General features: G+C 36.8%; 1 protein-coding gene across 4 annotated transcripts; it reads right to left on the reverse strand.

Annotated features, from left to right (window-relative positions):
* Window positions 1–1804: 1804 nt before the first annotated feature.
* On the reverse strand, window positions 1805–26619 carry LOC141502372 (uncharacterized). 4 transcript variants are annotated; one of them, XM_074207080.1, is made up of 6 exons: window positions 26589–26619; window positions 25189–25684; window positions 20910–20995; window positions 11514–11640; window positions 10869–10964; window positions 1805–7013 (listed from the first exon to the last, which is right to left on the reverse strand). In XM_074207080.1, exons 2-6 carry the CDS (start codon window positions 25670–25672, stop codon window positions 5050–5052), a joined length of 2757 nt encoding a protein of 918 aa, XP_074063181.1. In that variant the 5' UTR covers window positions 25673–25684; window positions 26589–26619; the 3' UTR covers window positions 1805–5049. The 4 variants fall into 4 exon arrangements, with proteins under 4 accessions (XP_074063181.1, XP_074063178.1, XP_074063179.1 ...); XM_074207077.1 differs by lacking the exon at window positions 26589–26619 and adding an exon at window positions 26175–26519; XM_074207078.1 differs by lacking the exon at window positions 26589–26619 and adding an exon at window positions 26209–26518.
* Window positions 26620–26960: the final 341 nt, after the last annotated feature.

Raw genomic sequence — 26960 nt, forward strand, 5'->3', positions numbered from 1 at the left:
TATATATATGCATACACATTTAGACAGATATATTTTTAAGTAAGGCCTATATCCCCTTGTTAGGAACTTTGTGTATTAGTTTATTCCCCCTTCCCTATAGAATCTAAGGAGGAAAAAAACAAAACAAAACATGACTTTATGACTCTTACTTGAGAGAACAGCCCAGTCATTCTCCTGGCATTTACCAGCTAATTGGTATATATCCAGTGTTAACTGTTTCTAATTTACTTTCACCCCTAAAGCTAACCACAAATGTTATCCACTTTTTGTAAATATCCATCTGAACTCAGAGGGCCCCGAGTACTTGCAATTATACATAAAACATGAGTAAATGATGGAACATTCCCCTCTCTTGTTCTAATTCTCTTCAACTGATAACTGTACTCAAAAGATCCCAAGACATAGATCTAGAATTAAATATCATAAATATCTTGTTCTACCAATTACTATCTTGGCAGTAATTTCCCCTAAAGAGGAAGGACTATTTAGAACACAAGTCAGGTAAGGGACTTTACCAATACAAAAAGAAAGCTGAGAAGTTATTTATTGAGCTGCCTTACCACAAAAAAACTGGGAAGTTGTTGACACATATTGACCCAATCTAGCAGATTTAGAGGCTGACTATATGCCACTTCCATCTCTACTTGATTGATAATAATTTCTTTTGGACATGTAACTGTTGTACATGTTTCCTTTTCCCCTTCCTGGTGTGAATATTTAAATTACCAGATTAAATTACAGTCATTTGGAAGGATATTTAATACCAAATGAAGAAATGGAACTGGGTAAAGAAAAACTGATTCTCATTTTAAGTCCTCAAATTCAAGGAGCTCTCATTTTAATGACTGCAGTGATTTAACTACCAATGATGACTTTAGCTAGACAATGTGATGACAAAATGTATCTGGAAGACAAAAGGCCAAGAATTTCAAAGAAAATGGAAAAAAACAGAAAAGTGGGTCTAACATAATCCACTCAAACTGCATTATAAAGCATCTTCATCAGATAAGAAGCAGCAGATGGTTCAGTGGATAGAGCACTGGACCTCGAGTAAGATCATAGACCTGAGTTCAAATATGGCCTTCAACACTTCCTAGCTGTATGACCCTGGGTAAGTCACTTCACCTCTGACTGCCTGACAAAATGAAACCACTAGAGAAGAAAATGGCAAGCCACTCCAGTATCTTTGTCAAGAAAACCCCAAATGGAGTCACCAAGAGTCAGTCATGACTGAAACAACTGAACAATAATCATCAAATAAATTGGTTTGGTTAAAAGAAGAGAAAGCTCGATCAATGAAATAGAAACAAAAGCAAGACTCAGAAGCAAGTTAACTTAGTAGCCAAGTGTTTAATAAGACCAGTAACACAAAACTACTAGAGTAAAAATTTCCTGTTTGACAAGAATTGCTGAGAAAACTGGAAAGCAGTTTGGCAAAGTAAGGTTTATACTACATACCATCTATAGATACCTTCAAATTGATGTGACCTAAATATAAAAGATCATATTGTAAAAATAAAAACTATCAAAGAAGGAAAGGAAATATCTTATATAACTACATATGACCAGAGAAGAAATTTTTAACCAAATATAGGATAAAGGTAATTATAAAAGATAAAATGTATAACTTTAATTTTATAAAATGTAAGTTTTTGCACAAATAAAATTAATGAAACTAGAATAAAAAAAGCTTTTCACAGATATTATACAATAAATGTATGATAACCTAGACTTTTAGGAAATTTATTGTTAAAAGAGAAATTTGAGAATCATTCCCAAAAGTGATCAAGGTATATTAATAAACAATTTTAAAAGAATGCAAATTATAAGTTACCATATGAAAGGCTCCAAATTAATAACAAAAATACAAATTTAAACTGAAGCTTCATTCCATATCTATGAAGTGGCTTGGCAAATATGACAAAAGACAAAAATTATTTCAATATTGAAGGGACTCTGAGAACACTGATGCACTATTACACTGATGTTATGTTTTCAAAAATAAGAAACGATAAACTTTTAGCATATATTTAACACAATAGCAACATAGCTTGCTTGTATCCCCTTCCAAACCTCTTTCAGATCTCAATTAATATTGAAACTATGAACTGGCCAATTCCTTCACTTAGGAAAGCAACATGGAAAAGTAGAAAGAGGATCTAGGTGTAAATTCCAAATCTGATACTTACTGAGTGATCTTTAGTAATGAGCCACTTAATCTCCCTAGCCCTCATCTGTTTTCTCATCTGTAAATGGGGGTAAAAGGAGGTACTAGATGGTCTCTGAGGTCTCTTCCAGTGCTGTACCTGCTGCTCTTGGCAGATAGGCAGTAGACAATAGCAAAAAAAAAAAATGAAGCTTATATTTTCAGGCATAGACAATATATTTATTTTGTATTAAGTATACTTTGTTGTTATAAAGTTCTTTGGTGGGGAGAGGGATCAATGGGAAGTAACAGCAATGTAAAAATGTAAAAAAAAAGCATCAATAAATACAGTATGATTCTTTTAAAAAGGTAAAGGTGATCACAAAAGATAAAATAGAAAATATCAACTGCATTAAAAGCTTTAGCAAGAAACAAGTGGTATAAAGGATTTAGGAAACAATTTGTACAATGGTAGTACTGGGTTTAGAGTTGGAAGACATGGATTCTAATCCTGTCTCTGAAACTGGAACTTAATTTTCTCATCTCTAAAATGAAGGAGTGGAGTATTGAATTAGATGACCTCTGAGCTCCCTTCCAGTTCTACATCCAGGATCTGATGTTTTTAGCATTCACTTTGAAACAGCCTTCTCTTGGCAGAAAGGTACACTAGATGTTCTCTAAATCTATGACTCCATTTTATCAAAGACATGGTTTAAAAAAACAGGCTTACGTTCAGTCATGTGACAAGAATGAAATGGTATCTCAGCACTGTCAGAGAACTTAAATTAGGCTCCTGGCACATTAGATGGAATACCTATAGTACTGTTATGGGAAGACATGTACAAGAGTCCCAAAAGAGAGGATACAATGAATATTCATGTGTAAGTATAGATCCACTCGTGTATTAGAATATATGTTAATTCACCTAGACAAAGAAATTAGATGAGGGAGTTTGAGAAAAATAAAAAATGCTGAACAGAAGTAATGATGGAACATTCAACTATCCATACCCTCTGCCAAAAGTAATACAGATGGGGTGGCTAGGTGGCGCAGTGGATAGAGCACCAACCCTGGAATCAGGAAGTACCTGAGTTCAAATCTGACCTCAGACACTTAATAATTACCTAGCTGTGTGGCCTTGGGCAAGCCACTTAATCCCATTACCTTGCAAAAAAAAAAAAACCCTAAAAGAAAGAAAGATACAAAAGTAATACAGATGATAACTTTGTGACTTATTTTGAAAGTGATTTCAACCTTCAAAAGAGAGAAAAGCAATAAAGGAAATTTATCATGATTTTTGCTCAACAGGGAAGAATCAACTAACATTCTGAATTAGAACTGAAGGAACCTTGGACTAATGGTCACTCCCTCCTAGAGTTTATATTGGAGGAAATGAATGTCAACCAGAATTTGGTGTGCCCCTGAAATTTTAGGAGAATAAAGAAGTAAACAGGTTCTAATGACATTGCTTAGGAGATGAAGTTAGCCCAGAAGGAATTTCGAAAGCTCTCAGGATTAACAATCTGAAGACACAAGAAAAAATTTCCAGTGAGATGAGAAAGCTTCAGTGTGGATGTACATGGAACTCATTACTGCAGTTCTTAAAAAGGCAAGTATGGAAGATGGAAGTAAGAACAACTGAGGTTATACACAAGAAATTAGAAAAGTCCTAGAAAAGCTGTGTCAAGAGCACAAAAATCTAGAATGAGACTAGGAATGAATGCTAAGGAAAACAGAAGGGTTATTTTAATTATGCTATGAGTAAAAGTGAGATCAAAGAAGTATCTGGAGCTGAGTGGATAGGCTGATGGTAATGTGATTTTTTAAATTTAAATTTTTAATTTGTGCTTAAATATTTCAATATACAAACAGAAAAAAGCAAATGTGAACTTTCATTACTTACATTTATAACGAATATTACATTTAATGCGATTGAAACTGTCATGCTTATTGTGTCCCTCTCTGAACTTTTTTGCTCATTTCTTTCTATTTCTTAAATGTTTCATTTGTTTTTTTTTATTCATCACTACCTACCTTTATTCCTAAGAGATCTCCTTCCAGCAGAAACCCCCCAATGACCCAAAAGTATATGTCTCATTCTGTTCCACTAATCTGTCACTTATGCCAAGAGGTGAGCATCATCAGATGACTGTTAAATGACTGACTGATCTACTTACCTCATATTGTTTTCTCTTCCAAGAAGATCTATGGACTGGGAAGACTAGAAGAAAAATTAATAGTATCAAGTAAGCCCAAGATAGGTGAGAAGACACTCAAGCAGCATCTAGCTGAGAGCTCAATGAGTTCAAGTCACCAGTTATTTCATACTAGCATATTAAATGAATTGGTAGCCTGAGCCATCATCAATGATTTGCAAAAGAGCTTTAGGAAGAGGTTCCACAGGAGTGGAAAAAGGCAAGCATTCCCATTTCCAGAAAAACTAAAAGGGCCTGCAAATTGATCTATATGTGAATGAACTTAATTTCCAATTCTGGAAAAAAAAAATCCTGGGACATAATAGCAGTGGGTGGTTCTTAATCCGAAAGGGAAACTAAATTAATTAAAAACTGGTGTGACAAAAAAAAAATCTAATGTGACTTTATCAAGAACCTAGTTCTATCAAGAATTAGATTAGCAAGCAGAACATAACAATGTTGTAGAAGAAGGTGTTAAACATGCTCTGGAGTATAGCAACCAGATTAAAATATAATTGGATAATAGTGAACCAAATAAATAAAAATACAATAACATATTAATAACATTATACTTTAAACCAAGTCAATATGCTGGCACAGAGAAACTTATATATAAAGGTTCTGTTTCTATTTGAGTTTGACATTGTTGCAGTAGACAGAAGCTATTTAAGATTTCAGGAAAACGTTTTAATTCACTTCAACTTTAATTCACTTTAATTCACAAATGTTTATTAAGTTCCTACTAGGTGTAAGGCACTTCTCTCCCAAATGTATTCTCTGATGTTGAAGAGCATATGCCCTTTGGGTGAAGGCTTTTCCACAGTCACTGCACTTAAAGGGTTTCTCTCCACTGTGAGTAAGCAAATGTCGACTGAGATGTGCCCTCTGCGTAAAGGCTTTCTCACATTCATTACATTTATAAGGTTTCTCTCCAGAATGAATTCTTTGATGTCGATTCAGGTCTGCCCACTTGGGGAAAATTTTCTCACATTCATTACATTTATAAGATTTTTCCCCAGAATGAATTCTTCGATGAATATTAAGCTGGGAAATTTGGCTATAGGCTTTTCCACATTCATTACACTTAAAATGTTTTTCTCCATTATGAGTAAACTGATGTTGCGTTAGATGTGCTCTTTGGGTGAAAGCTTTCCCACATTCATTACATTTATAAGGTTTTTCTCCAGAATGAATTCTCTGATGTTGAGTAAGACTTGCCCTTTGGGTGAAGGCTTTCCCACATTCATTACACTTATAAGATCTTTCTCCAGAATGAATTCTTAGATGAATATTAAGCTGGGAAAATTGGCCATAGGCTTTCCCACATTCATTACACTTAAATGGTTTCTCTCCACTATGAGTAAATTGATGCTGAGTAAGATGGGCTCTCTTGGTGAAGGCTTTCCCACATTCATTACATTTATAAGGTTTCTCTCCAGAATGAATTCTGTGATGTTGAGTAAGGCTTGCTCTCTGAGTAAAGGCTTTCCCACATTCATTACATTTGTAAGGTTTCTCTCCAGAATGAGTTCTCAGATGCCTAGTAAGTTCTGCCCACATGGGAAAGACTTTTGAACATTCATTACACTTATAGGATTTCTCTCCAGAATGAATTCTCCTATGAACATTAAGCTGTGAAAGTTGGCTATAGGCTTTTCCACATTCATTACACTTAAAAGGTTTAGATCCACTGTGAGTAAACATATGTTGAGTAAGGTGAGCCCTTTGGGTAAAGGCTTTCCCACACTCATTACATTTAAAAGGTTTCTCTCCAGAATGAATTCTCTGATGCTGAGTAAGGTTTGTCCTCTGGGTGAAAGCTTTTCCACAATCATTACAAATATAAGATCTCACCCCAGAATGAATTCTTTGATGAATATTAAGTTGTGAAATCTGGATGAAGGCTTTCCCACACTGATAACACTTAAAAGGTTTCTCGCCATTATGAGTAAACAAATGTTGAGTAAGATGTGCCCTCTGAGTGAAGGCCTTCCCACATTCATTACATTTAAAAGGTTTCTCTCCAGAATGAATTCGAAGATGTTGAGTAAGGCTTGCCCTTTGAGTGAAAGCTTTCCCACATTCATTACATTTATAGGGTTTTTCTCCAGAATGACCTGCTTGATGTAGGTTAAATTGTGAAATCTGGCTGAAGGCTTCCCCAAATTCGTTATACATCAATCTGTAATTCCCTGTGTAGATTTTTTGACATTTATTTAATTCTGAATTATCTTGGAAACTCTTTTCATGTGTGTCAAACCTATAAAGACTAGGGATTGTCTCATTTATTCTATTTGTATCCCCGGTGCCTAAGACAGTACCTGGCATATAATAAGCACCTAATAAATGATTGTTGATTAACTGATTTGCCATAGGAACTCTCTGTTGTGTAATCAGGATTGAGCTCAGACTGAAGCATCCCCCAAATTCATTGTTTTCAGAACCTCTCTCCATACTTAAAGTTTCTTCATGTGTGATTGTTACTTGCTTCAAATGTGTTTCCTGATGGCTCTGATGGTTCACTAGTGAGCCATAACATTTAAAAGCTTCTTCTAGTCTTGCATCCCAGGAATTATGCCCCATAGTTCTTTCCATTAGTATCTTCTGAGATGATTCTTCTACAGTAGTTCCCCACACTGGAATGAACTCTGATTCAGATCCAATATCCCAATCTGAAAGAAATTTGAAAAAGTAAACTCAATCTTTGTCAGGAGAAATAAAATTATTATTTCAAGAACTAAATAACAAACTGCAGAAAATAAATGCCTCATTAAACAACTCATATTTATACAGTCTCTTTAATATCAACAAAGTCAAACCTTAATTTCAACCATGTGGAGAATTCCTGCTATAGAAACTTTTTCCACAAAGGCTGTTCAGAAACTCCACTGTGATTTATAGTGTTAGAGATTTTTCTGAAGTTCAGAAGTGATTTGGCCATGTTCACATAGCCAGAATGTGTCTGAGGCACAGCTTGAATCTGACTCTGATGCCTGCCTTTTACAAAACTATTGCACTATGATACCTTTTAATTATAAATTATCCAATATATAAAAGGCCTTTGGTTTTTTAACTATAGAAAAGCATTAAGTTATAGTCCAGTGTAATACCTACATGGTAATTATTATAATTATCATCATTGTAACATTATAGAAGGAGAAAGAAAAGTTCAAAGAAATTAATTAAATGATGTAACTATAGGGAAACAGCTAATAAGGAACAGAAATGGGATTTGAATATAGTTCACCTAAAACCAATTCTAAAGCTCTCTGCCACTAAAAGGTACTATGTACCCTGGAAAACTAAAAATATCATTTATAGATATAGATCTCTATTTATTTCTCTCATAGCAGTCTTGCCATCTGAGAATAATCTGAAAAGGAAAATGAATAAACAAGGGTACTGAATGGTTAAACAAAGGAGATAGAGGAAATATTAAGATGAACAAATACTGTAGAAAGCAGAATATGATCAGAAGACAGGACTTTTTTAAACACACATTTGAATTTTTCCAAACTACGTTATATAAAGCCATCAGAGTAAACACTAATTTATTAAAAATACCCAGTTAAGTGGAAAACAATTATACCTATTTGTCTCATAATTCAGGACATTCAAACCCTCGTCATATATCATACTACCTATTCTGAGGTGTAGACTAGCAACTTCTTTACTCTAAAAGGCTAGGGGTGACTAAGTGGTGCAGTGGATGGAGCACCAGCCCTGGAGTCAGGAGTATGTGAGTTCAAATCAGGCCTCAGACACTTAATAATTGCCTAGCTGTGTGACCCTGGGCAAGTCACTTAACCCCACTGCCTTGCAAAAAAAGTTAAAATTAAAGGCAAAGCTCATTTTTATCTTGCTATATGGAAAGTAAATTTTAAAAAACAGAATCAACTGGAAAGTGACATTTCAACAAATTTCTAAGGTTAACTAGTTTAAGGTCAGTTCTGATTTGGGTTAGTCTGTAGGTACAGGTTTGGAACTGGAATAAAATGGAATAAAATAAAATGCCATCTAATATTAACAAAAAGAAAAAGAACCCCTGGCTCAATTGGACACAGTTTTACTGACTCTACATTGGTCATGCTGCCACAAGGGTTAAAAGCTTGTGTTAGGCCTTAGGGAGAAGTTCCTTACTTCTTATAAGCAGGTTTTTGTATTAAGACCATCAGGAAGCTTGCCAATAATGCAAATCTTGCTTTGGTCTCCTGAACAGATAAATCTTGAAGCAATTTCAATAGCTTTTAAGGAAAAACTAGTTCAGTCTGATACAGATGTTGCTCCTATTATACTATTATAGTTAGTTTTGAGGAATCGTACAAGAGTAAGCATTTTGACTTAATATTCAGACATAAGAATAAAGTATGTTGAGAGGTATTTATGTAATCATCTGAAATGTCACACCGGACTACAACTTATTCTTTTCTGTAGTTAAAAAGCCAAAGGCCTTCTATATATTGAATAATTTATGATTTATTTTAAAAGGTATCATGGTGCAATAGTTTTGTAAAAGGCATACATCAGACTCAGGAAGTCAGGTTAAAGTTCTCCCTCAGACACATTTTGGCTATGTGATTATGGCCAAATCACTTCTGAACTACAGAAAAATCCCTAACAAAATTAAGTCACAGTGGAGTTTCTGATCAGCATTTGTGGAATAAGTTTCTCTAGTAGAAATTCTTCACATGGTTGAACCCAAAGATCAGGAAAGAAATTAAAAGATAGATTTCATAGTTACCTGCACTGTAGGAAATTTTAAAAAGTCCAAGATCAAAAATGAACACAGACATTTTTGCAAGGTAGCAGATTTGTCTCGAAATGAGGCCTCCTTAGGTATACCATAGAAATTTAGTTTAGATATAAGTTGAACTAAAGGCTGAGGTCTACTTCTGAGGTCTCTTTCAATTGTGATAATCCTTTGGTTTTTTTTAGGTTTTTGCAAGGCGAATGGAGTTAAGTGGCTTGCCCAAGGCCACACAGCTAGGTAATTATTAAGTGTCTGAGGTCAGATTTGAACTCAGGGACTCCTGACTCCAAGGGCCAGTGCTCTATCCACTGTGCCACCTAGCCGCCCCTCAATTGTGATATTCTTGAAAGTAAGTACTTATGTTCTTTGGACAAAGTCTAACAGTTCATATGCAACTGAGGAGTATGAACTGTGGGAAAATATCTTATTATTTATTGGTATTGTTTGACTCAGAAAGTGCAGGTAATCCTGAAACCAGAGATCCTCTAAGATATGGAAAGAAATGCTTGGATTGGAACCTTATTCAAAAATTTGTGTTTTGGCTCCACCCAAATCTTTATTGAATATTAGACTTATTTGCTGATATATATCTCAAACATACCATGTACTTTATCTGGAAACTGCCTAGTGGCGGCTAGGTGGCCTTACAAAAACTAAAAAAAAAAAAAAAAAAGATTACCTTTGTTTAAAATTCATATAATGAAAAATTTAGATTTCAGGGAAATGAACCACACATTTTTCTGGTTCTTCCCTCTATAAAAGTGACTCAATAAAATTCTTTTAAAAAAATTTTTTTTAGGTTTGGTGTCTGTTCTTGACCAACACAACTCTCTGAAATCTAAGTCCAAAGCTCTTTCCCACTAAATCAAAGAAAGAGTAGGTTTTATACAACCTATCTCACAAAGAGCTTTGGAAGGTTCAACATGATATCATTTTACACTTCTCAAGAGACTTCGTAGTTAAGAAAATGTTCAGAATTTGAAGAAATAAAAACACTGCTAAGCAAAGGAGATATTGAGAAAATAGAGACAAACAAGTGTTGCCAAGACAGAAAAGAATGCAGTACTTCGCTACCTCACACTTAGACCCTTCCAAAGTCCATTAAGTCAAATTAGACTTAACACCAATTTCATCATATTCATGATCCAACAATGCCTTCAGTCAACCTATAAAGAAAATCAGAACTACCAAGGTAAAAGTGATATGGGTTATTATTCAGAAGGTAGGGTGTTCCTCTTCACAAAAAAAATCTTCAAGCAAGGCTGGATTATAGGGAGTGGTCATGTTATACAGGGGATTCTTGTTCAAATATAGCTTGAGCTAGATGTCTTCTAAGGTTTTTCAATTGTGACACTCTGTGATTGTGCTCAATACTATCTCATAAGAGAAAGAAATATAACATGAAGATTATGAAAATTCTCCTGGATTTAAACAGGAGAAATCAGTGGTGTCTTTTAAGAACAATTACCAAAAATCAAAGCATGCTGAGGATAAGGGAATATAAAACCAGAGGCAAATTCCTTAACTTCTTTGAATCTGTTTTCTCATTTGTAAAATGAGAAAGTTGGAGTGAGTGCCTGTGGTCAGGAAGACTCTTCCTTAGTTCAAATCCAACCTCAGACATGAAATAGCTGTGTGACCTTGGGCAAGTCACTTAACACTGTTTCCACATTGATAAAATGAACAAGAGAGTTTTCTTGGCACTTTCTCTGCTGTGCCATCCATCTGAGCAGGTGCTGGTTACTAATTCCTATTTGACAATTTTTCATTCACTCACATGGGCAGATAACTCTTGGAGTTTCATTCTTCAACAACCATGGCATTTCTCCATGTTCCAATTGGGAGATCAGATCTGGTTTGGAAACTGAAAGTCCTATGGCATAGAAAAGTAAAATGGGTATTTACACCAAGGAAGGAGTTATTTCAGAATATAATCCAAACTCTTCAACAGTTAGTAAAGGGAAATATGCTAAGAAGATCAAAAAATTTCAGGAGGATCTTCAGGAATGGGTTCTTAAAAACTTATAGGGAAAATGAATAATAGAGTTGATTTCATAAAGACACCTAAGTTCTTTATTGTTCTTCACAGACAAATACAAATCTCCCACTCCTGGAGGTATCTACTCTAAGACCCCAATAGAAAATCCTGGACAAAGGGAAGTGATTGAGAAAAGGCACTGTCAGCAATAGCAACAGGGAAGTTAAGTTGCTCCATTTTTAGTTCTACAAGGTAAAAATCTTTAACCATGGAAGAATAAATAGAAAAATCATACAGATTGGCCCAAAAATGAACTAAGAATTCCTGGCATCTATAAAGTAATACAAAACTCAGCTAATACTTCTGATATCACAGAGTTTTGAATAATCAGTGAAGTAAAAACAGCCTAAAGTGAAGATTAAGGATCACAAGGGAAAGATTTACCAATAAAGACCAGGTTTCTATAGTTTTCCATCAGTACATCCCTACAGAGGTCCTGCTGACCAGAATCCAATTGTGTCCACTCTTCCCAAGTGAAATCTGGAGCCACATCCTGGAATGTGATGGTTTCCTGAAAAAGCAAAGCACATTTCTGCTTGTCTAGGATTTACCTGCACCTTACAGCTTGTTCACCCCTACATCAATCACAATATGGAAAAGACAGAGAAAGAAATGAACAGGGTATATGGGGAATGCCTTGGACACAGTTCAGGCTGAACTGTGTCATCCTACATTGTTATTGCATATTTACCTCATGTACATCACTTTATATTTATATATATTATATTTATATACATTTATATTATATAATGAGACACAAAAGGAAAATGTAATACATCCTCTAATTATAAGGAGCTTGCAATGAAAACCACTGAATTCTGTTAGCCAATGGGAACCTGCCTCTCATCAATTATCACTAAAGCCCAGTGGTGCTGTAAGCTCTTCTGAGAGACCCATAGCACATAAATAATCTGTAACTGAAAATATATTAGTAATGTCTGTGACTTGTTAGATCAATGTCCAAGTATTTTCTGTATTTTGTAGTTATATTTTGTGGCAATTCCCTTTTCATCATAGCTCTTGGGTTTTGTTGTTATTACATACAATGGTGTTGGGTTTTGTGTTTTGTTTTTTTGGTAGCCTGCAACCTAGAAGTTATTGTCTCAATTAGTTATCTCTACTGATTTCCTAAGTAAGCCTTATATCGTCAGTAAATAGGGATAAGTATCTTTCTACCCTTCATTCCTTTCTCATCAAATGCTATTGCTAACATTTCTAGAATTATAACAAGTAATAAATAGCAAGGAAAGCAAGTATTCTTGTTTTACTCCCGTACTTATTGGGAAAGTTCTAAGTGTACAATGCTTGTTGTTAGTCATAAGTATGTATATACTTCTTATATTGCCTTAAAAAGTTCCCTCTATTAGTGTTCACATAAATAAATATTGCACTTTGTCAAAGTCTTTTTCTACAATTATTGAGATAATTATGTGATTTGGGATGTTTTTGTTTTTAATATAATTATACTGATTATTTTCCTTATGTTGAACTATTCCTGCATCCCTGGTCATATTGATGATCCACCTTGGTCATAATAGAAGATTTCTTAGATTGCTGTAGTTTGACAGAATCTTATCTAAAAATTTTCAATCAATAATCATTAATGAATGATATTGACCTATAGTTCACCTATGATTTAAACTTTACTGATTTGGGTTTTAGGATTCTATTTTATGAAAGGACTCTATTAAGAGTATTTTCTTTCTCAAATTCTGAAAATAATTTGCATAGTATTGGTACAAATTGTTCTTTGAAAGTTTTAATAGAATTCTTCTATAAATATATAAGGACTATAAAGTATTTTTTTCCTTCCTTCAGCAGTTCCTTTATAGTTTAGTTCTAATGCTTTTTTTATTGGAATTTTAAGATCTTTATTTGGTCTTGTTAGTCTTAAGTATTTTATATTTTTGAAGGTATTATATTCCTGTTTTGTTTTCAAAAACAATTAACTTATAAGTGAAATGTTATAATTTAAAAAAAACTATTCTAGTTTTGTTCTAATTCCTCCACGTTCATTTATTATTCTTGTTGATTTTACTTTCTATCCTCTTTTTTTAATAAGGTTTTTCTTTTTTGTTAAATTTGTCCAAAATGGAGAAAAGGTCATTTAAAAACCTCTCACCATAATAGTATTATAGTCTATATCTTCTAATTTAGTTAATTTTTCTTTTATAAATTTAGATTCTAAAGAATTTGAAACATTAATTTTAATAATATGGGTTCATTGAATGTTTTCTTTCAATATAATTTTTCTCTTCAATATAATTTACTTTTCTCATTATCAACTTTTTTTCTTTGATAACATTACTGAAAGTTCTGATTTCTTTTAGATTCATCTAATGCAAGGTAAATTTTGCTACAGTCTTTCATTTTTAATTCTATGTCTATTTTTTAGATATGTTTCTTATAATCAACTTATGGTGGGTTTTTTTTAATGTCACTTTTTCCTTTTAATAGATTGCTTAATCCATTCACATTTAAAGTTATGAGTAAGGTTTATATTTTTCTTCCATTTATCTCTGCTGTTTTCTTTCCTAATTATGATTCCCCACCCTTGGTCCTCTTCCTCTGTAAAAATAGCGCTTTGTCTCCTTAGTTTTGTTTTATCTAGTTTAAGGCAACCCTAAGTAATCACTGTGTGCCTCAGGCCCTCTCCTTCCCATTTGTCACCTTTTCCCTTAGTTTTACTTAATTTCTTTTCTTTCTTCCTTTTATTTATCTACTTTTATCTAGGAAATTTTCCCCCATTTCCTCTCTTCCAAAATAAGAAATTGTTTATTGTTTATAAGTTTAAAAAAAAAATTTGTGTCCCATTATATTTTTCCTTGTTCTATTTGTTATTTCTCTTCCCTTTTTGTCTAGCCTAGATTTTTATTCTTTGATTCATATATTTATATTTATTCCTTTTTTAGGCTATGAATTCCTCATGGAATTAAAGCTTTTCATTTCCAGTTCCTCTTCAGTTATTATCTTGAAGATCTTTCCCTCTCCCCTTTTTCTATTGTGCCCTCACTCTGAGAAATATTAATTCCTTACACTTAAAGGGCAAAAAAATGTGCATACCTTTTGATCCAGCAATATCACTACTGGGTCTATACCCTGAAGGGATTACCAAAAAGGGTAAAAACATCACTTGTACAAAAATATTCATAGCAGCCTTGTTTGTGGTGGCAAAGAAATTGAGTGAAATGTCCATCAATTGGGGAATGGCTTAATAAACTGTGGTATATGTATGTGATGGAACACTTACTGTTCTATTAGAAACCAGGAGGGATGGGGATTCAGAGGAGCCTGGAAGGATTTGCATGAACTGATGCTGATCGACATAAGCAGAATTGTATACCCTAACTTGTATACCTTAACAGCAACATGAGGGTGATGATCAACCTTAATGGACTTGCTCATTCCATTAGTGCAACAATCAGGTACAATTTTGGGCTATCTGTGATGGAGAATACCATCTATATCCAAAGAAAGAATTGTAGAGTTTGAACAAAGACCAAAGACTTATCTTATTATGTATCTTATTATGTAATTTTGCTATCTCTTCCCTTAAGGATGTGATTTCTCTCTCATCACATTCAGCTTAGATCAATGTATACCATGGAAACAATGTAAAGACTAACAGACTGCCTTCTGTGGGGGTGGGGGGGAAAGCAAAATTAGGGGAAAAAACTGTAAAATTTAAAATAAATTATTTTTTTTAAAAAAGAAATGTTAATTCCTACAATAATTGAAGAAGATGGAAATATTTTCCCATGGTAGGAATTTTCCTGTATCCCTAACAGTACAGGTCATTTCTACTCCTTGACACCCCCTTAACCATTTTTTACTCATTTATCTATGAAATCTCCTCTCTAAGTTATGCTCTTTCACCCTTCTAAATGTCAGTTTCCTTTAGGAGTTCCAATTTTTGCCCAAGATAGGATTCTGACCATGGAAGCACAATTCTCTCAGAAAGTGGCCTCTAAGAATCAAATCCTGGCAGATTATATCCACTGTGAAGCCTTTATTTCCCATTATGGAAAAGAACATGTTCTATGGAAAATAAGGGCTTGAGAGTGGATATAATCTCCTCTCATGGGATGTTGGGACCACCTCCTGATCCAAGATTCTCCTTTTCCTACCCCTTGTTACTTCACCCATTCTCCTGTAAACCCTCTTCCTCCTGAGAGACTATAGGAGTTAACTTTTGGGGGGAAGGAGGGGCAAGATGAGGCATTTAGGGTTAAGTGGCTTACCTAGGGTTATACACACTTAAGTGTCAAATGTCTGAGGTTGAATTTGAGCTCAGGTCCTCCTGACTCCAAGGTTACTGTTCTATCCTCTGCAACACCTAGCTGTCTCTAGGAGTTTTTTCTATTTATGGTTTATGAGTTCATTACATTCCCCTCTATCTTACTTCTCCCCTCTACTTTTTCCAGGCACCTGCCACCCCCATGCTTCAGTTTAATTCCAAAATAACTTATTCACCTGTAGGCAAGGTGTTTCGAGGATTAGTAAGTGATGTTTTAGGTTTATTCCCCCACTAATAGATTCTTCATTTAATCGCTAGTTTGATCCATGTCTTCTTGTAGAATTTTATAAGGAAATCTCTTAATAGTGCTTCTGCTGTTATTTTTTCATTGTCTGGACTCAAGAGGCAATATTCTTTTCTGTTATTAAAACTTTTATGTGCTTTTGCTTAGTCTCATAGTTTTCTTACTCCTGAGAACTTTGTTAACATTAATTTTTTTCTTTATTTTTTTTTAATACTTTCTGACTCTTTTCCTTTGATTGTGGTATCCCTCAGGGCTTGACATCAAAACTCTCTCAGTCTCCTCCCAAGTTGGGAAATTCACTTTGCATTGGCCTCAGTCTCTGCTCCAACTGTTTTCTAGCAGGAATTAACTGGACTCAGGTGGCTGCCAGACTCCTTTCCTTTAGGTTTGGTGGAGCCCCACACACAATGTTCCCTCTGTTCCTCAGCTGCTGACTAAGCGCTGCTGCTAAACCTGTAAGAGAAAGTTTCCTATAATTTTGACCATTTGTCACAAAAGAGGGTGGGGTAAAAGGCAGAGTTCAGTTCTGCTACTTGTTGAAGGAGCAAAGAGTAGGGATTAATTGGCAGAGAATGAAGTAGCAGTTAGGGAATTGTAAAGTAAACTCCAGAAACAAGCTTATAGGTTATGTTGTGATACACTGGCAGAGTATTGGAGATGGTAAGTGAGAAGGTGCTGCTTTCTCTAGTATTAGTTACTTCCTTATGGTTCTTGTAGTCTCAGAGCATGGATACAACTGCAACTTTTTGTGCACAATTCTTTTTTGCAGAGGTTTTAGAGGGTTATGTGGAGCAGATAAAAGTCTAGTTTCCATCTTGTTGATCACAAAACCCCAAATCAAACAGAATTTTTGTGTTAACATCAATTTTTAAATCAAGATTTACAGATTCCACTTTCAAAAGATTCTTAAAAGTCAATCTACATTTATTAAGCACTTTTGATACTAAGGAATACAAGGAAAAGTGAAACATTTATCATGGGGGAAGGAGCAGGGGGAAGAGGAGGACAGGCAGCAGAAAAACATTTAAGTAAATATAAAATATAAAAGTAAATAAAAGTAACTTAAGATGGGAGAAGAGCAGGGTTTCACAATTAAAGTGAATGGAGAGTAAGACAAGAAATGAGGAAAAGCTGCAATGGGATGGCAGAGCTTAAATTAACATGAAAAGGAAATCAGATCCCTACTTATGAGTCAGAGATGAGTAAGGGATGAATTTCAGGAATGGGGAGAAGGCACAGAAAAGGAGAAATGCTCTGTACCAGGAATAGTTAAGTAGCTCAATTTGCTGGGAAAAAAACAAATCCTTCAGACAAAGAACAGAACTCAGGGAAATTGATGAATTTACAAGAAATCAGGAATCAATATTTCAAAAACCAAAAGAATGAAAAATTAGAAGAAAATGTGAAACATCTCATTGAAAAAACAACTGATATGGAAAACAGATTTAGAAAAGATAATCTAAAAATTATAGGAATACCTGAAAGTCATGATCAGGAAAAGAGCCTTGACATCATTTTCAAAGAATTACTACAGGAAAGTTGCCCTGATATCCTAGAAGCAGAGGGCAAAATAGAAATGGAGAGAATCCACCAATCTCCCTGAGAAAGAGATCCCAAAAAAACAACCCCCAGGAATCTTATAGCCAAGTTCCAGAACTCCCAAGTCAAAGAGAAAATATTACAAGCAGCCAGATGGACACAATTCAAATATCGTGGAGCTGCAGTCAGGATCACACAGAACTTAGCAGCAACTACATTAAAAGCTCGTAGGGCTTGGAATATAATATACCGGAAGGCAAAAGAGCTTAGAATGCAACCGAGAATCAACTACTCAGCAAGGCTGAATGTCCTCTTCCAGGGGAAAAAGATGGACTTTCAATGAACCAGGGGAGCTGAACAGAAGGTTTGATCTTCAAATACAGGACTCAGGTGAAGCATAGAGAGTGGAGGAGAAGGGCAAAATATGAGGGACTTGATGATGAACTGCATGTATTTCTGTATAGAAAAATGACACTGATAATACTCATATGAACCTTCTCAATTAACAGAGCAGGTAGAAGGAGTTTTTATAGATGAAGCACAGGAGAAAACTGAATTTGAAGATATATTGTGGTGTAAAAATGGAGTCAATAGAGAAAAGGGAAATGTAATGGGAGAAAGAAAAAGGAGAGGAGGAATAGGCTAAGATATTTCATATAATAAGATTTTTCTTTATCACAATGAGCTATTGCAATGATATGGAAGGGGGGGAAGGCAAGGGGGAATGAGGGAATCTTCACTCTCATCAGAGGTGACTAGGAGAGGAAATAGCATATATACTCAATGGGGTATAGACATGTGGAGTAAGAAGGAGAGAAGGAGGACAAGGGGAAGGGGTGGGGAATGTGAATGATGGAGGAGAGGATGGACCATAGGGGGAAGAGTAGTCAGATATAACACATTTTCTTTTTTACTTCTTGCAAGGGGCTGGGATTGGATGGCCTGTCCGGGACCATAGGGCCAGGTGGATGCTGGGCCTAAGGGGTGGTAGGGGGGCTCAGGGCCTCTTGGCCCCAGGGCCAGGGATTTGTCTGCTGTGCCACTCAGCTACCCTACAGCAGAGTCAGAGTGAAAGGAGAGAGAAAATATAGTGGTAGTGGAGAAATACCAAAGGAGGGAATTGCAATCAGCAATGGCAACAGTGGAAAAATATGGAAGTAACCTTTGTGATGGACTTATCATAAGGAATGTGATCCATCCGCGACAGAGTTGGTGGTATTGGAACACAGACTGAAGCGCATTTTTTATTATTATTATTTTGGGGGGGTGCAGAGCAAATGGGGCTGGGTAGCCTGCCTGGGGCCGCATAGCAGGGTGACCATTGGGAGTCTCAGGCCGGATTTGGACCCGGGTGCTCTGGGCTCAAGGGCCAGTACTCTGTCTGCCACCCAACTGCCCCTACTATTATTACTATTTTTATTTTATTTTGGGTCTTTTTTTTTCTTTTTTTGGTTTTTGCAGGGCAGTGGGGTTGGGGTGGCTTGCATGTCACACAGCTGGGTGATTGTTGGGTGTATGGGGCCGGATGTGGGCTCAGGTGCTCCTGGCTCCAGGGCTGGTGCTCCGTATACTGTACCACCTACAATTATTACTATTATTTTTTTAATTTTAATTTTAATTTTTTTCTTTACCCTTTACTTTACCACTCAAGCAAGTCTATATTTTTTTGGGAGAGGGGGTATTTTGTTTACTCTTAAACAAGAATATTTTATTAATGTATAAAAACATTATTTGTACAAAATGAGAATAAATACATATTAAATTAAAAGTATTCTCTAAGCTTTACTTTCGAACTCATTTCTGCAGAAAGCAAATAGCTAGTCTGATATTCAACCATCTGCCTTGGCCACAACAACACACATCTTTAGAAGAAAAGAAACATTTATAATAGTAACTGTTATTATGATAATACTCAAATAGGTCTGTTATGTCATCTATTTTTCTTCCATATCAGCCCTTCCTGAGACTCTTGGTTTTCCTTTCTCCTGACGCCCAGAGGATACAATGTCAAACCATCTAGTTCCTTTAAGATTTGCAAAACACTTTAAATATGGAAATTCATTTAATCTGTATTCCATTCATAGCCTCAGACATTTCAAAGGGAAAAGGGAGGAAAGAGACTGGTGGAAGAACACAAGGTTCTTCATTTGAGTCACTGCTTGAATCTACAAAAGAAGTTTAAATTTTTCTTGGAATTTATTAATTATTGTTAAGTTACAGGGCACCCTTTTATTCCCCCCTTCAGAAATTCTAGTTTGAAATCTACCAAGTGGGGAGCGGCTAGGTAGTGCAGTGGATAGAGCATTGGCCTTGGAGTCAGGAGTACCTGAGTTCAAATCCAACCTCAGACACTTAATAATTACTTAGCTGTGTGGCCTTAGGCTTGCAAAAAAAAAAAAAACTAAAAAGAAGTAAAAAGTAAAAAGAAATCTACCAAGTGAACTAAGTATATTGCTTAAAGGAAGACCAGATTTTATTGTAGTCCTTTTTATCATGATACACAAAGAGAGAAACTCAGAAGTGAGTGGAACGTTGAAGGAATCAAAGCTGAGATGAGGTTTTCTGAAGCAGGGTTTTCAATATACTCTCCATTCAAAGAGGACTGAACTCAACTGTGGCACAGTCAGAGCCCCAAATCGGAACAAGTAGGGAATGATAACAATGGGAACAATCTATTCCTCGGTTTGACATAGCTATATAGTTAGCCTGACACAGTCATGATTGCTATACATATCACCAATTTTTAATCTAAAAGGTAAAAATCCTAGAGTTGTCTTGAATCCTACCTTTCTCCTCTTCAATTTGTCTTCTCAAAATACTTGAATCACTCTCCCCAGCTTAATTCAAATAGATAGCATTCAATATTTTCTTCAAACCTAGCTCCCACACACTACTTAACATGAACCTTCTACTCTAGCCAGGGCAGTATATTCACAGTACAGTTCTTGCAAAGAGCATGTTCCTTATCTCTTCTGGAATGTGATCTTTTTATTCTTTTCTCTTAAAATCTACTTTCTTATCTCCTCTAACCAAAGAGTACCCATTTTTTCATATCCTATTACCAATTTTTTGTATACTATATTCTAAACCACACCTCTCTCTTCCATTTCTAATGGCAGACAGACAGGGAGACAGATCTTGCTTTGTGTATCATGAATTATGTCATTTAATAACTTTTTTTCACAGATTATTATAATGTCCATGCTTCCAAGGACTCTGTTTTACATTTCTTTTGTATCCCTTTCAGTGAACACATTTTTAAAATATACCTTTCTACATTCCATCAGTGTAGGGAGTTCCAAGTTAGGAACTATCTGTACCAATGTAGATCTATACCTTATCTACAACTTAAAGTCTTAAAAAAGTTTTTTAGACCACTGAGAGGTAAATGACTTTCCCCATTATCAGAAAGCCATTTTGCATCAAAGACTGAACTTGAATCTCGGTCTTTTATGATTCCTAGGCCACCACACTAAGCTACTGAGTGAGTACATAATAGACTGAAATGAATAATAACTGGGCAAAGGAAATAGGGAGTATTCCCTAGGGAGTCCACCATCCCCTAGAAAAGTTCAGTGACCTATTTTCTAGATATCTCTAGATAAGCCTTTGTCGGGAAAGGAAGTTGAAGCAAAATAGAACAGAAAACTCTCTCTCTATACTGAGACTCAAGTCAGCACCAAAGACATTTTTAACTCACCTGAAAGCTGGCTATTGGTAACACAGCAGATATTCCCTCTTTCTCTGTGCTTCCGTCACGGTAAAGAGAATGTTGAGAGCTTGGAACTAGGGAGAAGAATGAAAATAAAATCAGTGCCCAGGCTCTTACAAATTCAGAAAACATGGTAATGCCACCTGGAGCCCTAACATTGACAGAACATTTCCAAGGAGAGAATTTAGGTTCAAATAGCAGACATTCAGCCTGGTTTAATCATTTTATGCCTAATCAAATGTGCCACCTTGAGTGTAAAATTCATTATTTCTGTCATAGTTTTTCCCCATGTAATGAGAAATTATTTCTTTAGGAATATGGAATAAATCAATTTACTGGCTTCCTTTTAGAAAATTACTTCCTAAGAAATATATCATTTTCTATTAGATATTTATATATATATATATATATATATATATATATATATATATATATTAGGTGTATATATAGATATATATATATAATACATACACATAATGTATTATATACATATCTATAACAAATGTATGTATGTATATTATATAATATGTATAAAATATATTATGTATACATATAACATATATATATATATGAGGAACTGAGATAAAATCTGACCTCAGACATTTAATAATTACCTAGCTGTGTGACCTTGAGCAAGTCATTTTAAACCTATTGCCTTGCAAAAAAGAAAAAAGAAAGTGCTATATCATTATAACAGCACACAAGAGATTTAGGATACAAGGGTTGTGTGTCCCTGAGCAGGTCAAATGATCATATTATTCCTAAATTTTTTCATTTGTAAACATAGGCTAATTATATGTTTTAATCAACTCACCAGGCTCTTAAAAAGCATTCCAAAAGAATTTTTTTTAGTCATTCCTCTCCCTCTAATGTCTATGTCAGTCTTATACTATCCAGAGAGCTATAGCTCTCTACCTTTCCATTGTGCCATCCAAAATCCAACTTTGCTTTTAACAAATTGTCCCTCATATTAAACTTATCCATCTACTTAGTTAAAGCAAAAATCTAGTTTTCCTCTATGCTTTTCACTGTCATTCACACTAGTGCTAGATATACCTTTGTTCCTCCTCCCAACCCCACTTCCCTCAATATCCTGTATACTGACATACTGGTTGAGGAGGTCATGCTTCTTGCTCTTCATACTACTTCCAGGTACTTTCTGTACTATCTTCACTCAGAAACATATGTTCCTTTGAGATTTACTCTGTCCAGATAGCCTAAACCATCCAGGTAACTGCCAAATATTTATTAACGCCAATTCTTTTTCCCCCCCCAAAGAATTCAGTACCTAGCAAAAAGACTTCTTCTCATCTCCATTGTTTAAGCTGAAGACTTGGTGATCTCCCCAGTTCATCTGCCTCAACAACTCCCATAATCTAACCTATCACTCAGCCTCACGCAGATATAGTACTTTCCTTAATTGCATCATTATCCACAAGTGTTCTACCTCCATAGTCCATAACTCTGAATTCTTCTTTTGGATCATAGCTTTCTGTTTTGCCATCTCTTCCTGTGCCTCATCCTATTTTCTAGTTTCCTAAACTTAATCTCTATCTTCACTACAACTTCCTATCATTCTATTTTCTCTTTAATTTTATAGGCTGATCCCATATTCTTCCCCTAAAAATCTTTTTTTGTTTTGTTTTGTTTTTTGTTTAGGTTTTTGCAAGGCAAACGGGGTTAAGTGGCTTGCTCAAGGCCACATAGCTAGGTAATTATTAAGTGTATGAGACTGGATTTGAACCCAGGTACTTCTGACTCCAGGGCCAGTGCTTTATCCACTACGCCACCTAGCAGTCCCCCCCTAAAAATCTTGATCAATTAATCAGTTAGTTAACCATTCCACTGTCTGATACTTAAATTTCATGCCCCAAGATCCTTCTTTCCAAACTCCAGCTTTGTATTACCCACTCTGTCCATCTTTTTCAGCTCCTACTGTGGTGCTTTTGTATATCTCCAATGGAAAAATTCAAACAACCACCCTGACTAGGTCCACAAAAAAAATGTATTATACAATCTCAAGTAGACCTACCAGGTATAAATGATCTTTTAACTCTTCCCTGATTTACCATCCCAATCTCTAGAAGATATTCTAAACAATCTCTGCACTCTTCAATTCACCCACAGCAACCCTTCCCTTCCTTCTCAGCAAAGGATCTTACCTTATAAATACAAAGTTGAGGTCAATTATCACTAGCTCCTTCCCCTTCCCCAACTTCACACTTCAGATCACCTCAAAGCATGCATCTCCCTTTCTCTTCCTTTGCTCCAGTCTAAAAGGTTAAGATTGTTTGCCTTACTAACAGCAATCCTTTTATTAGTGTCCTTGAAACTGTTTTCTTCTTGAATTTGTTCCCTTGATAATACACTAATTTTTCAACCGCTCTTCTCCCAACAAACCCTTTCTTCCTTTCTACAACCATGCCCAAATCTCCCCTACTCCTATAAAATTCTCATTTCATCCACTTCAATTATTGTCCTTTATCTCATCTTCCCTTTAGAGCTATACTTCAAGAAAAAGCTATAAACTCATTGGCCTCACTTTCTTGTCTCCCCACCTACTTCTTATTGCCCTATAGTCTGGATTCCATCTTCACCACTTGATTGAACTTGCTCTCTCCAAAGTCACTATTTAATTTTTTATTGCTAAATTCAATACCCTTTTCACAGGTCTCTGCCTCCTTGGCCTTACCACAGCATTAACAATATTGACCACTTTGTTTAGAGATATTGCCTTTTTTACTTCTTCTACCTGTCAACCAATTTCTACTCAATTTCCTTTGCAGTACTATCCTCCATATTCCATTCCATCTAAGGCAGGTAGGTGGTACCATATGGTTCCATCCAGGCACTGTCCATTCTCTCTCAGTGATCTCATCAGCTCTCACAAATTCAATTACCATCTCCATGCACATGACTCCCATATATACATAGCTGACCCTCATCTGTTTACTGAGTTCCAGCCCCACATTTCCAACTGCCACCAAGACTTCTTCACTTGAATGTCCTATAGGCTCCTCAAAACCAATCTATATATTCAAAACTTAACTTTTCTTTCCCCCAAACTAATTGTTCCTACTAACTTTCTTATTTCTGTTGAGATGATATTATTCTTCTAGTCACCTAAGTATGCATCCTAGTTGTCATCCTTGATAAATCAACCTCACCTATCAAAACCAACTCTTAGTAATTAATTAGCTAACAAGTCTTGTTAATCAACCTTCTTAACTTCTCTCAAATTTGTCCCTTCTCTCCACAATTCTAATTCAGGTCCATATCACTTAAGTGGTTTATTGAAAGAGCCTGCTAAATGGTTCCCCAGCATCCTTTCTCTCCTTTCTCCAATCTAACCTCCATAAAGCTGCCAAATTGATATTTCGAAAGGGCAGGTCTGACAATGTCATTTTTCCAGAACAAGAGGCTTCAGTAACTCTTCAGAATATAAACTTCCATTTAACTTGTAAAGCTATCCTTCTCTATCTGGCTCTATTCTACCTTCCAGATTGATATTTTCCATCCCCCTCCTACACTCTACATTCCTGCTAACTTGGTCTATTAGCTTTCCCCATGTAAGAGATTCTAATTCCCAGTTCTTTACATCTGTACAGGCTGTTTTGTTTCCCTGTCTCTGTGCCTGAAATGTTCTCTATTTTCACCTTTATTTCTTGGAATCCTATATCCATCCTATCTTCTTTCAAAGCTCAGCTCAAGTAGCACATCCTTCAAGCAGCCTTTCCCCAGTTCTTATAATCGCTACTTAATCTTGAAATCACTCTGTATTTATTTTGCAGCTCTCTTACACCTGTTTAGCTCTGCAAGAATATGTATTCTTTGAAGATATGAACTCTCAATTTTGTATCTGTATCTCCAGCCCCTATCGCTAATGCCAGGAACACAAGAGAAATATTCACAATTTTTACTGGTTCATTCATGCAAAAGTAAAACTCTGGAGGGAACCACTGTGAGAATTTACAAAACAGGTGACTATCTGACTGTTTCCTGTTTTTCTACCCCCACAAAAAAAAATAGAACATAAAAAAAATGTTCTCTTATTTTATGGCCAGATGCTATATAAGTAAGTAGTGGGGGTGGGGGTGGGGGGCAAGCTGAGGAAGAGATTCAAACAAATGACATAAGACAAAAAGGATCAACTTTATAATTAAAAAGATTCTCATTCTCTGTCCCCAGATCGTAGCTAGTATTTTCTCTTCTGAAGACCTCCCTTCACACCCTGAACAAGTCTCTCCTATCTTTCTGTAGTTCTCACCTTCCTCCTCAAGCATCTGGGTCAAATCTTCCACCAGGGTGACCACCTCCTCAATGTTCTCAGGATGCTGAGACTTCACCCAAACTCTAATCTCACCGGGCAAGATAGTGAGGAATTGCTCCAGTACCAGTAGCTCCAGGATCTGCTCCTTTGTGTGAATCTCTGGTCTCAGCCACTGAAGACAGAGTTCCCAGAGCTGGTTCACAGCCTCCCGGGGTCCAGCTTTTTCTGGGTATGGAAAACATCTGAAGCTCTGGCGAGAAGCCTCGGGGTTAACTTTTTCTCTTCCTAGACTGGTTACCTGTTCCCTTGACTCATCCCTATCTTGTCCATGCATCGCCAGCATTTGGGGATTCAGAGTAAGGGTCATCGTGTTATTCAGGGCCAGCATCTCTCCACCTGGGACACTCATCATGGACTTCAAATCTGCATTCCCAGAAGAGAGCAAGTTCTCTTCGGCCTTAGGCTGGATACCCGCATACATTCTTGAGGGGTGCTGTGAACAAAGATACACACATAGATATGTATCATGGTTAACTCAAAGAACCAAGATTTCTTAGTCACACGTCATGGAAAGTGAGGATGCTAAGACTGTCAAGAGACTGCGGACATACAAACAGGCCAGAAAGTGAGTAGTGGGCAACAGAGGAATACTGCTGTTAAACAGGGGGTCACTCTCACAGCACTGTCTCACATACACGCAACTGTTCCATTACACATACACACATACACATATGCATACGTATATAGACTTATATTTAACGCTTTGTAATTCACAAACTATCCTTACAACTACCTTTTGGGTTCATTAGTACAAGTCTTATGATCCGCATCGTACAGATGAAGAAACTAAGATTTCAGTGAACTGATGAACTCATAGCTGGTAATGTCACAAGCAGGGTCGGAGAGCCAGAACTTGAACCCAGATCTCTCCTGGCTCAGCGCCATCCTACCTACACTATGCTCTCTTTAATAGAAATACACACATGCAGACAAACAGACAAAGATTCCTTCTCCCACCACTCGGCGCTGCTCGGGGCTGAAAAATGCATGCATTTTGCTTGTGAGGTAACTCCACTGGGGCAGACACTGTGTCTCTAAGTCGAGGCCCGCCGGGTCTCTCCGGCGGGGCAGAGGGCAGCGCGCCCCAGCTGGGTCTTCGGGGGAGACTGAGGGGCGCGCGGGCAAGGCCCTGGGCGAGGAGGCGCTGCGGGCTCTTCACAAGGCCAGGCTTGTGTCCGGCGCCCGGGGGCCTCCCTTGGCCCGAGGCCCACAAGCCGCCCCTGCGGCGGGCGCGCTTCCGCCGCCGGGGCCCCGCCGGGGAGCGGCGGCTCGGCGGGGGCTGGGGGGGCCCCCGTGGACCGCGTCCATCAGACTTCACCGAGTGACCGCGCGCGCACCTGACCGCCGCGGGCACAGCCGACAATTAGGAGCGGAACAACGGCGCTGCGCGCGCATCCGGCCCTGCCCACAGGCCGAACGCGGGCCGAGCCGCCCGGAACTACGATTCCCAGAATCCTCCGGGCCCAGACGCTCCCGAAGTCTGCGGGGAAAGCCCGGACTTGGAATCGCAGGACTTTGTGTTCGGCGTCCGCTCCCGGGGCCGATCCCGGCTCCTCCTCTTAGCGGCAGCCCTCATCTTGTTTCCCTGCGAAAATGACAGAGACGCCTAGACTAAGGGATGCAGGATTCTTAGTCTTTTCTGTGATCGTCGTTGCGGTCTTTTTTCAATATTGCCTTTTGCTGTCTGCTTCAATTCCTTGTCAGATGTT

This window comes from Macrotis lagotis, chromosome X, assembly GCF_037893015.1.
Source record: "Macrotis lagotis isolate mMagLag1 chromosome X, bilby.v1.9.chrom.fasta, whole genome shotgun sequence".
Lineage (NCBI taxonomy): Eukaryota > Metazoa > Chordata > Mammalia > Peramelemorphia > Peramelidae > Macrotis > Macrotis lagotis.

Coding starts and splice junctions, on each gene's coding strand:
- LOC141502372 (XM_074207077.1), bottom strand. CDS start 26,240: ATGCATTTTTCAGCCCCGAGCAGCGCCGAGTGGTGGGAGAAGGAATCT. Junction 25,685..26,174: donor CTTTGTCTGTTTGTCTGCAT/GTGTGTATTTCT, acceptor CTTTGTTCACAG/CACCCCTCAAGAATGTATGC. Junction 11,641..20,909: donor TACCAATAGCCAGCTTTCAG/GTGAGTTAAAAA, acceptor TTGCTTTTTCAG/GAAACCATCACATTCCAGGA.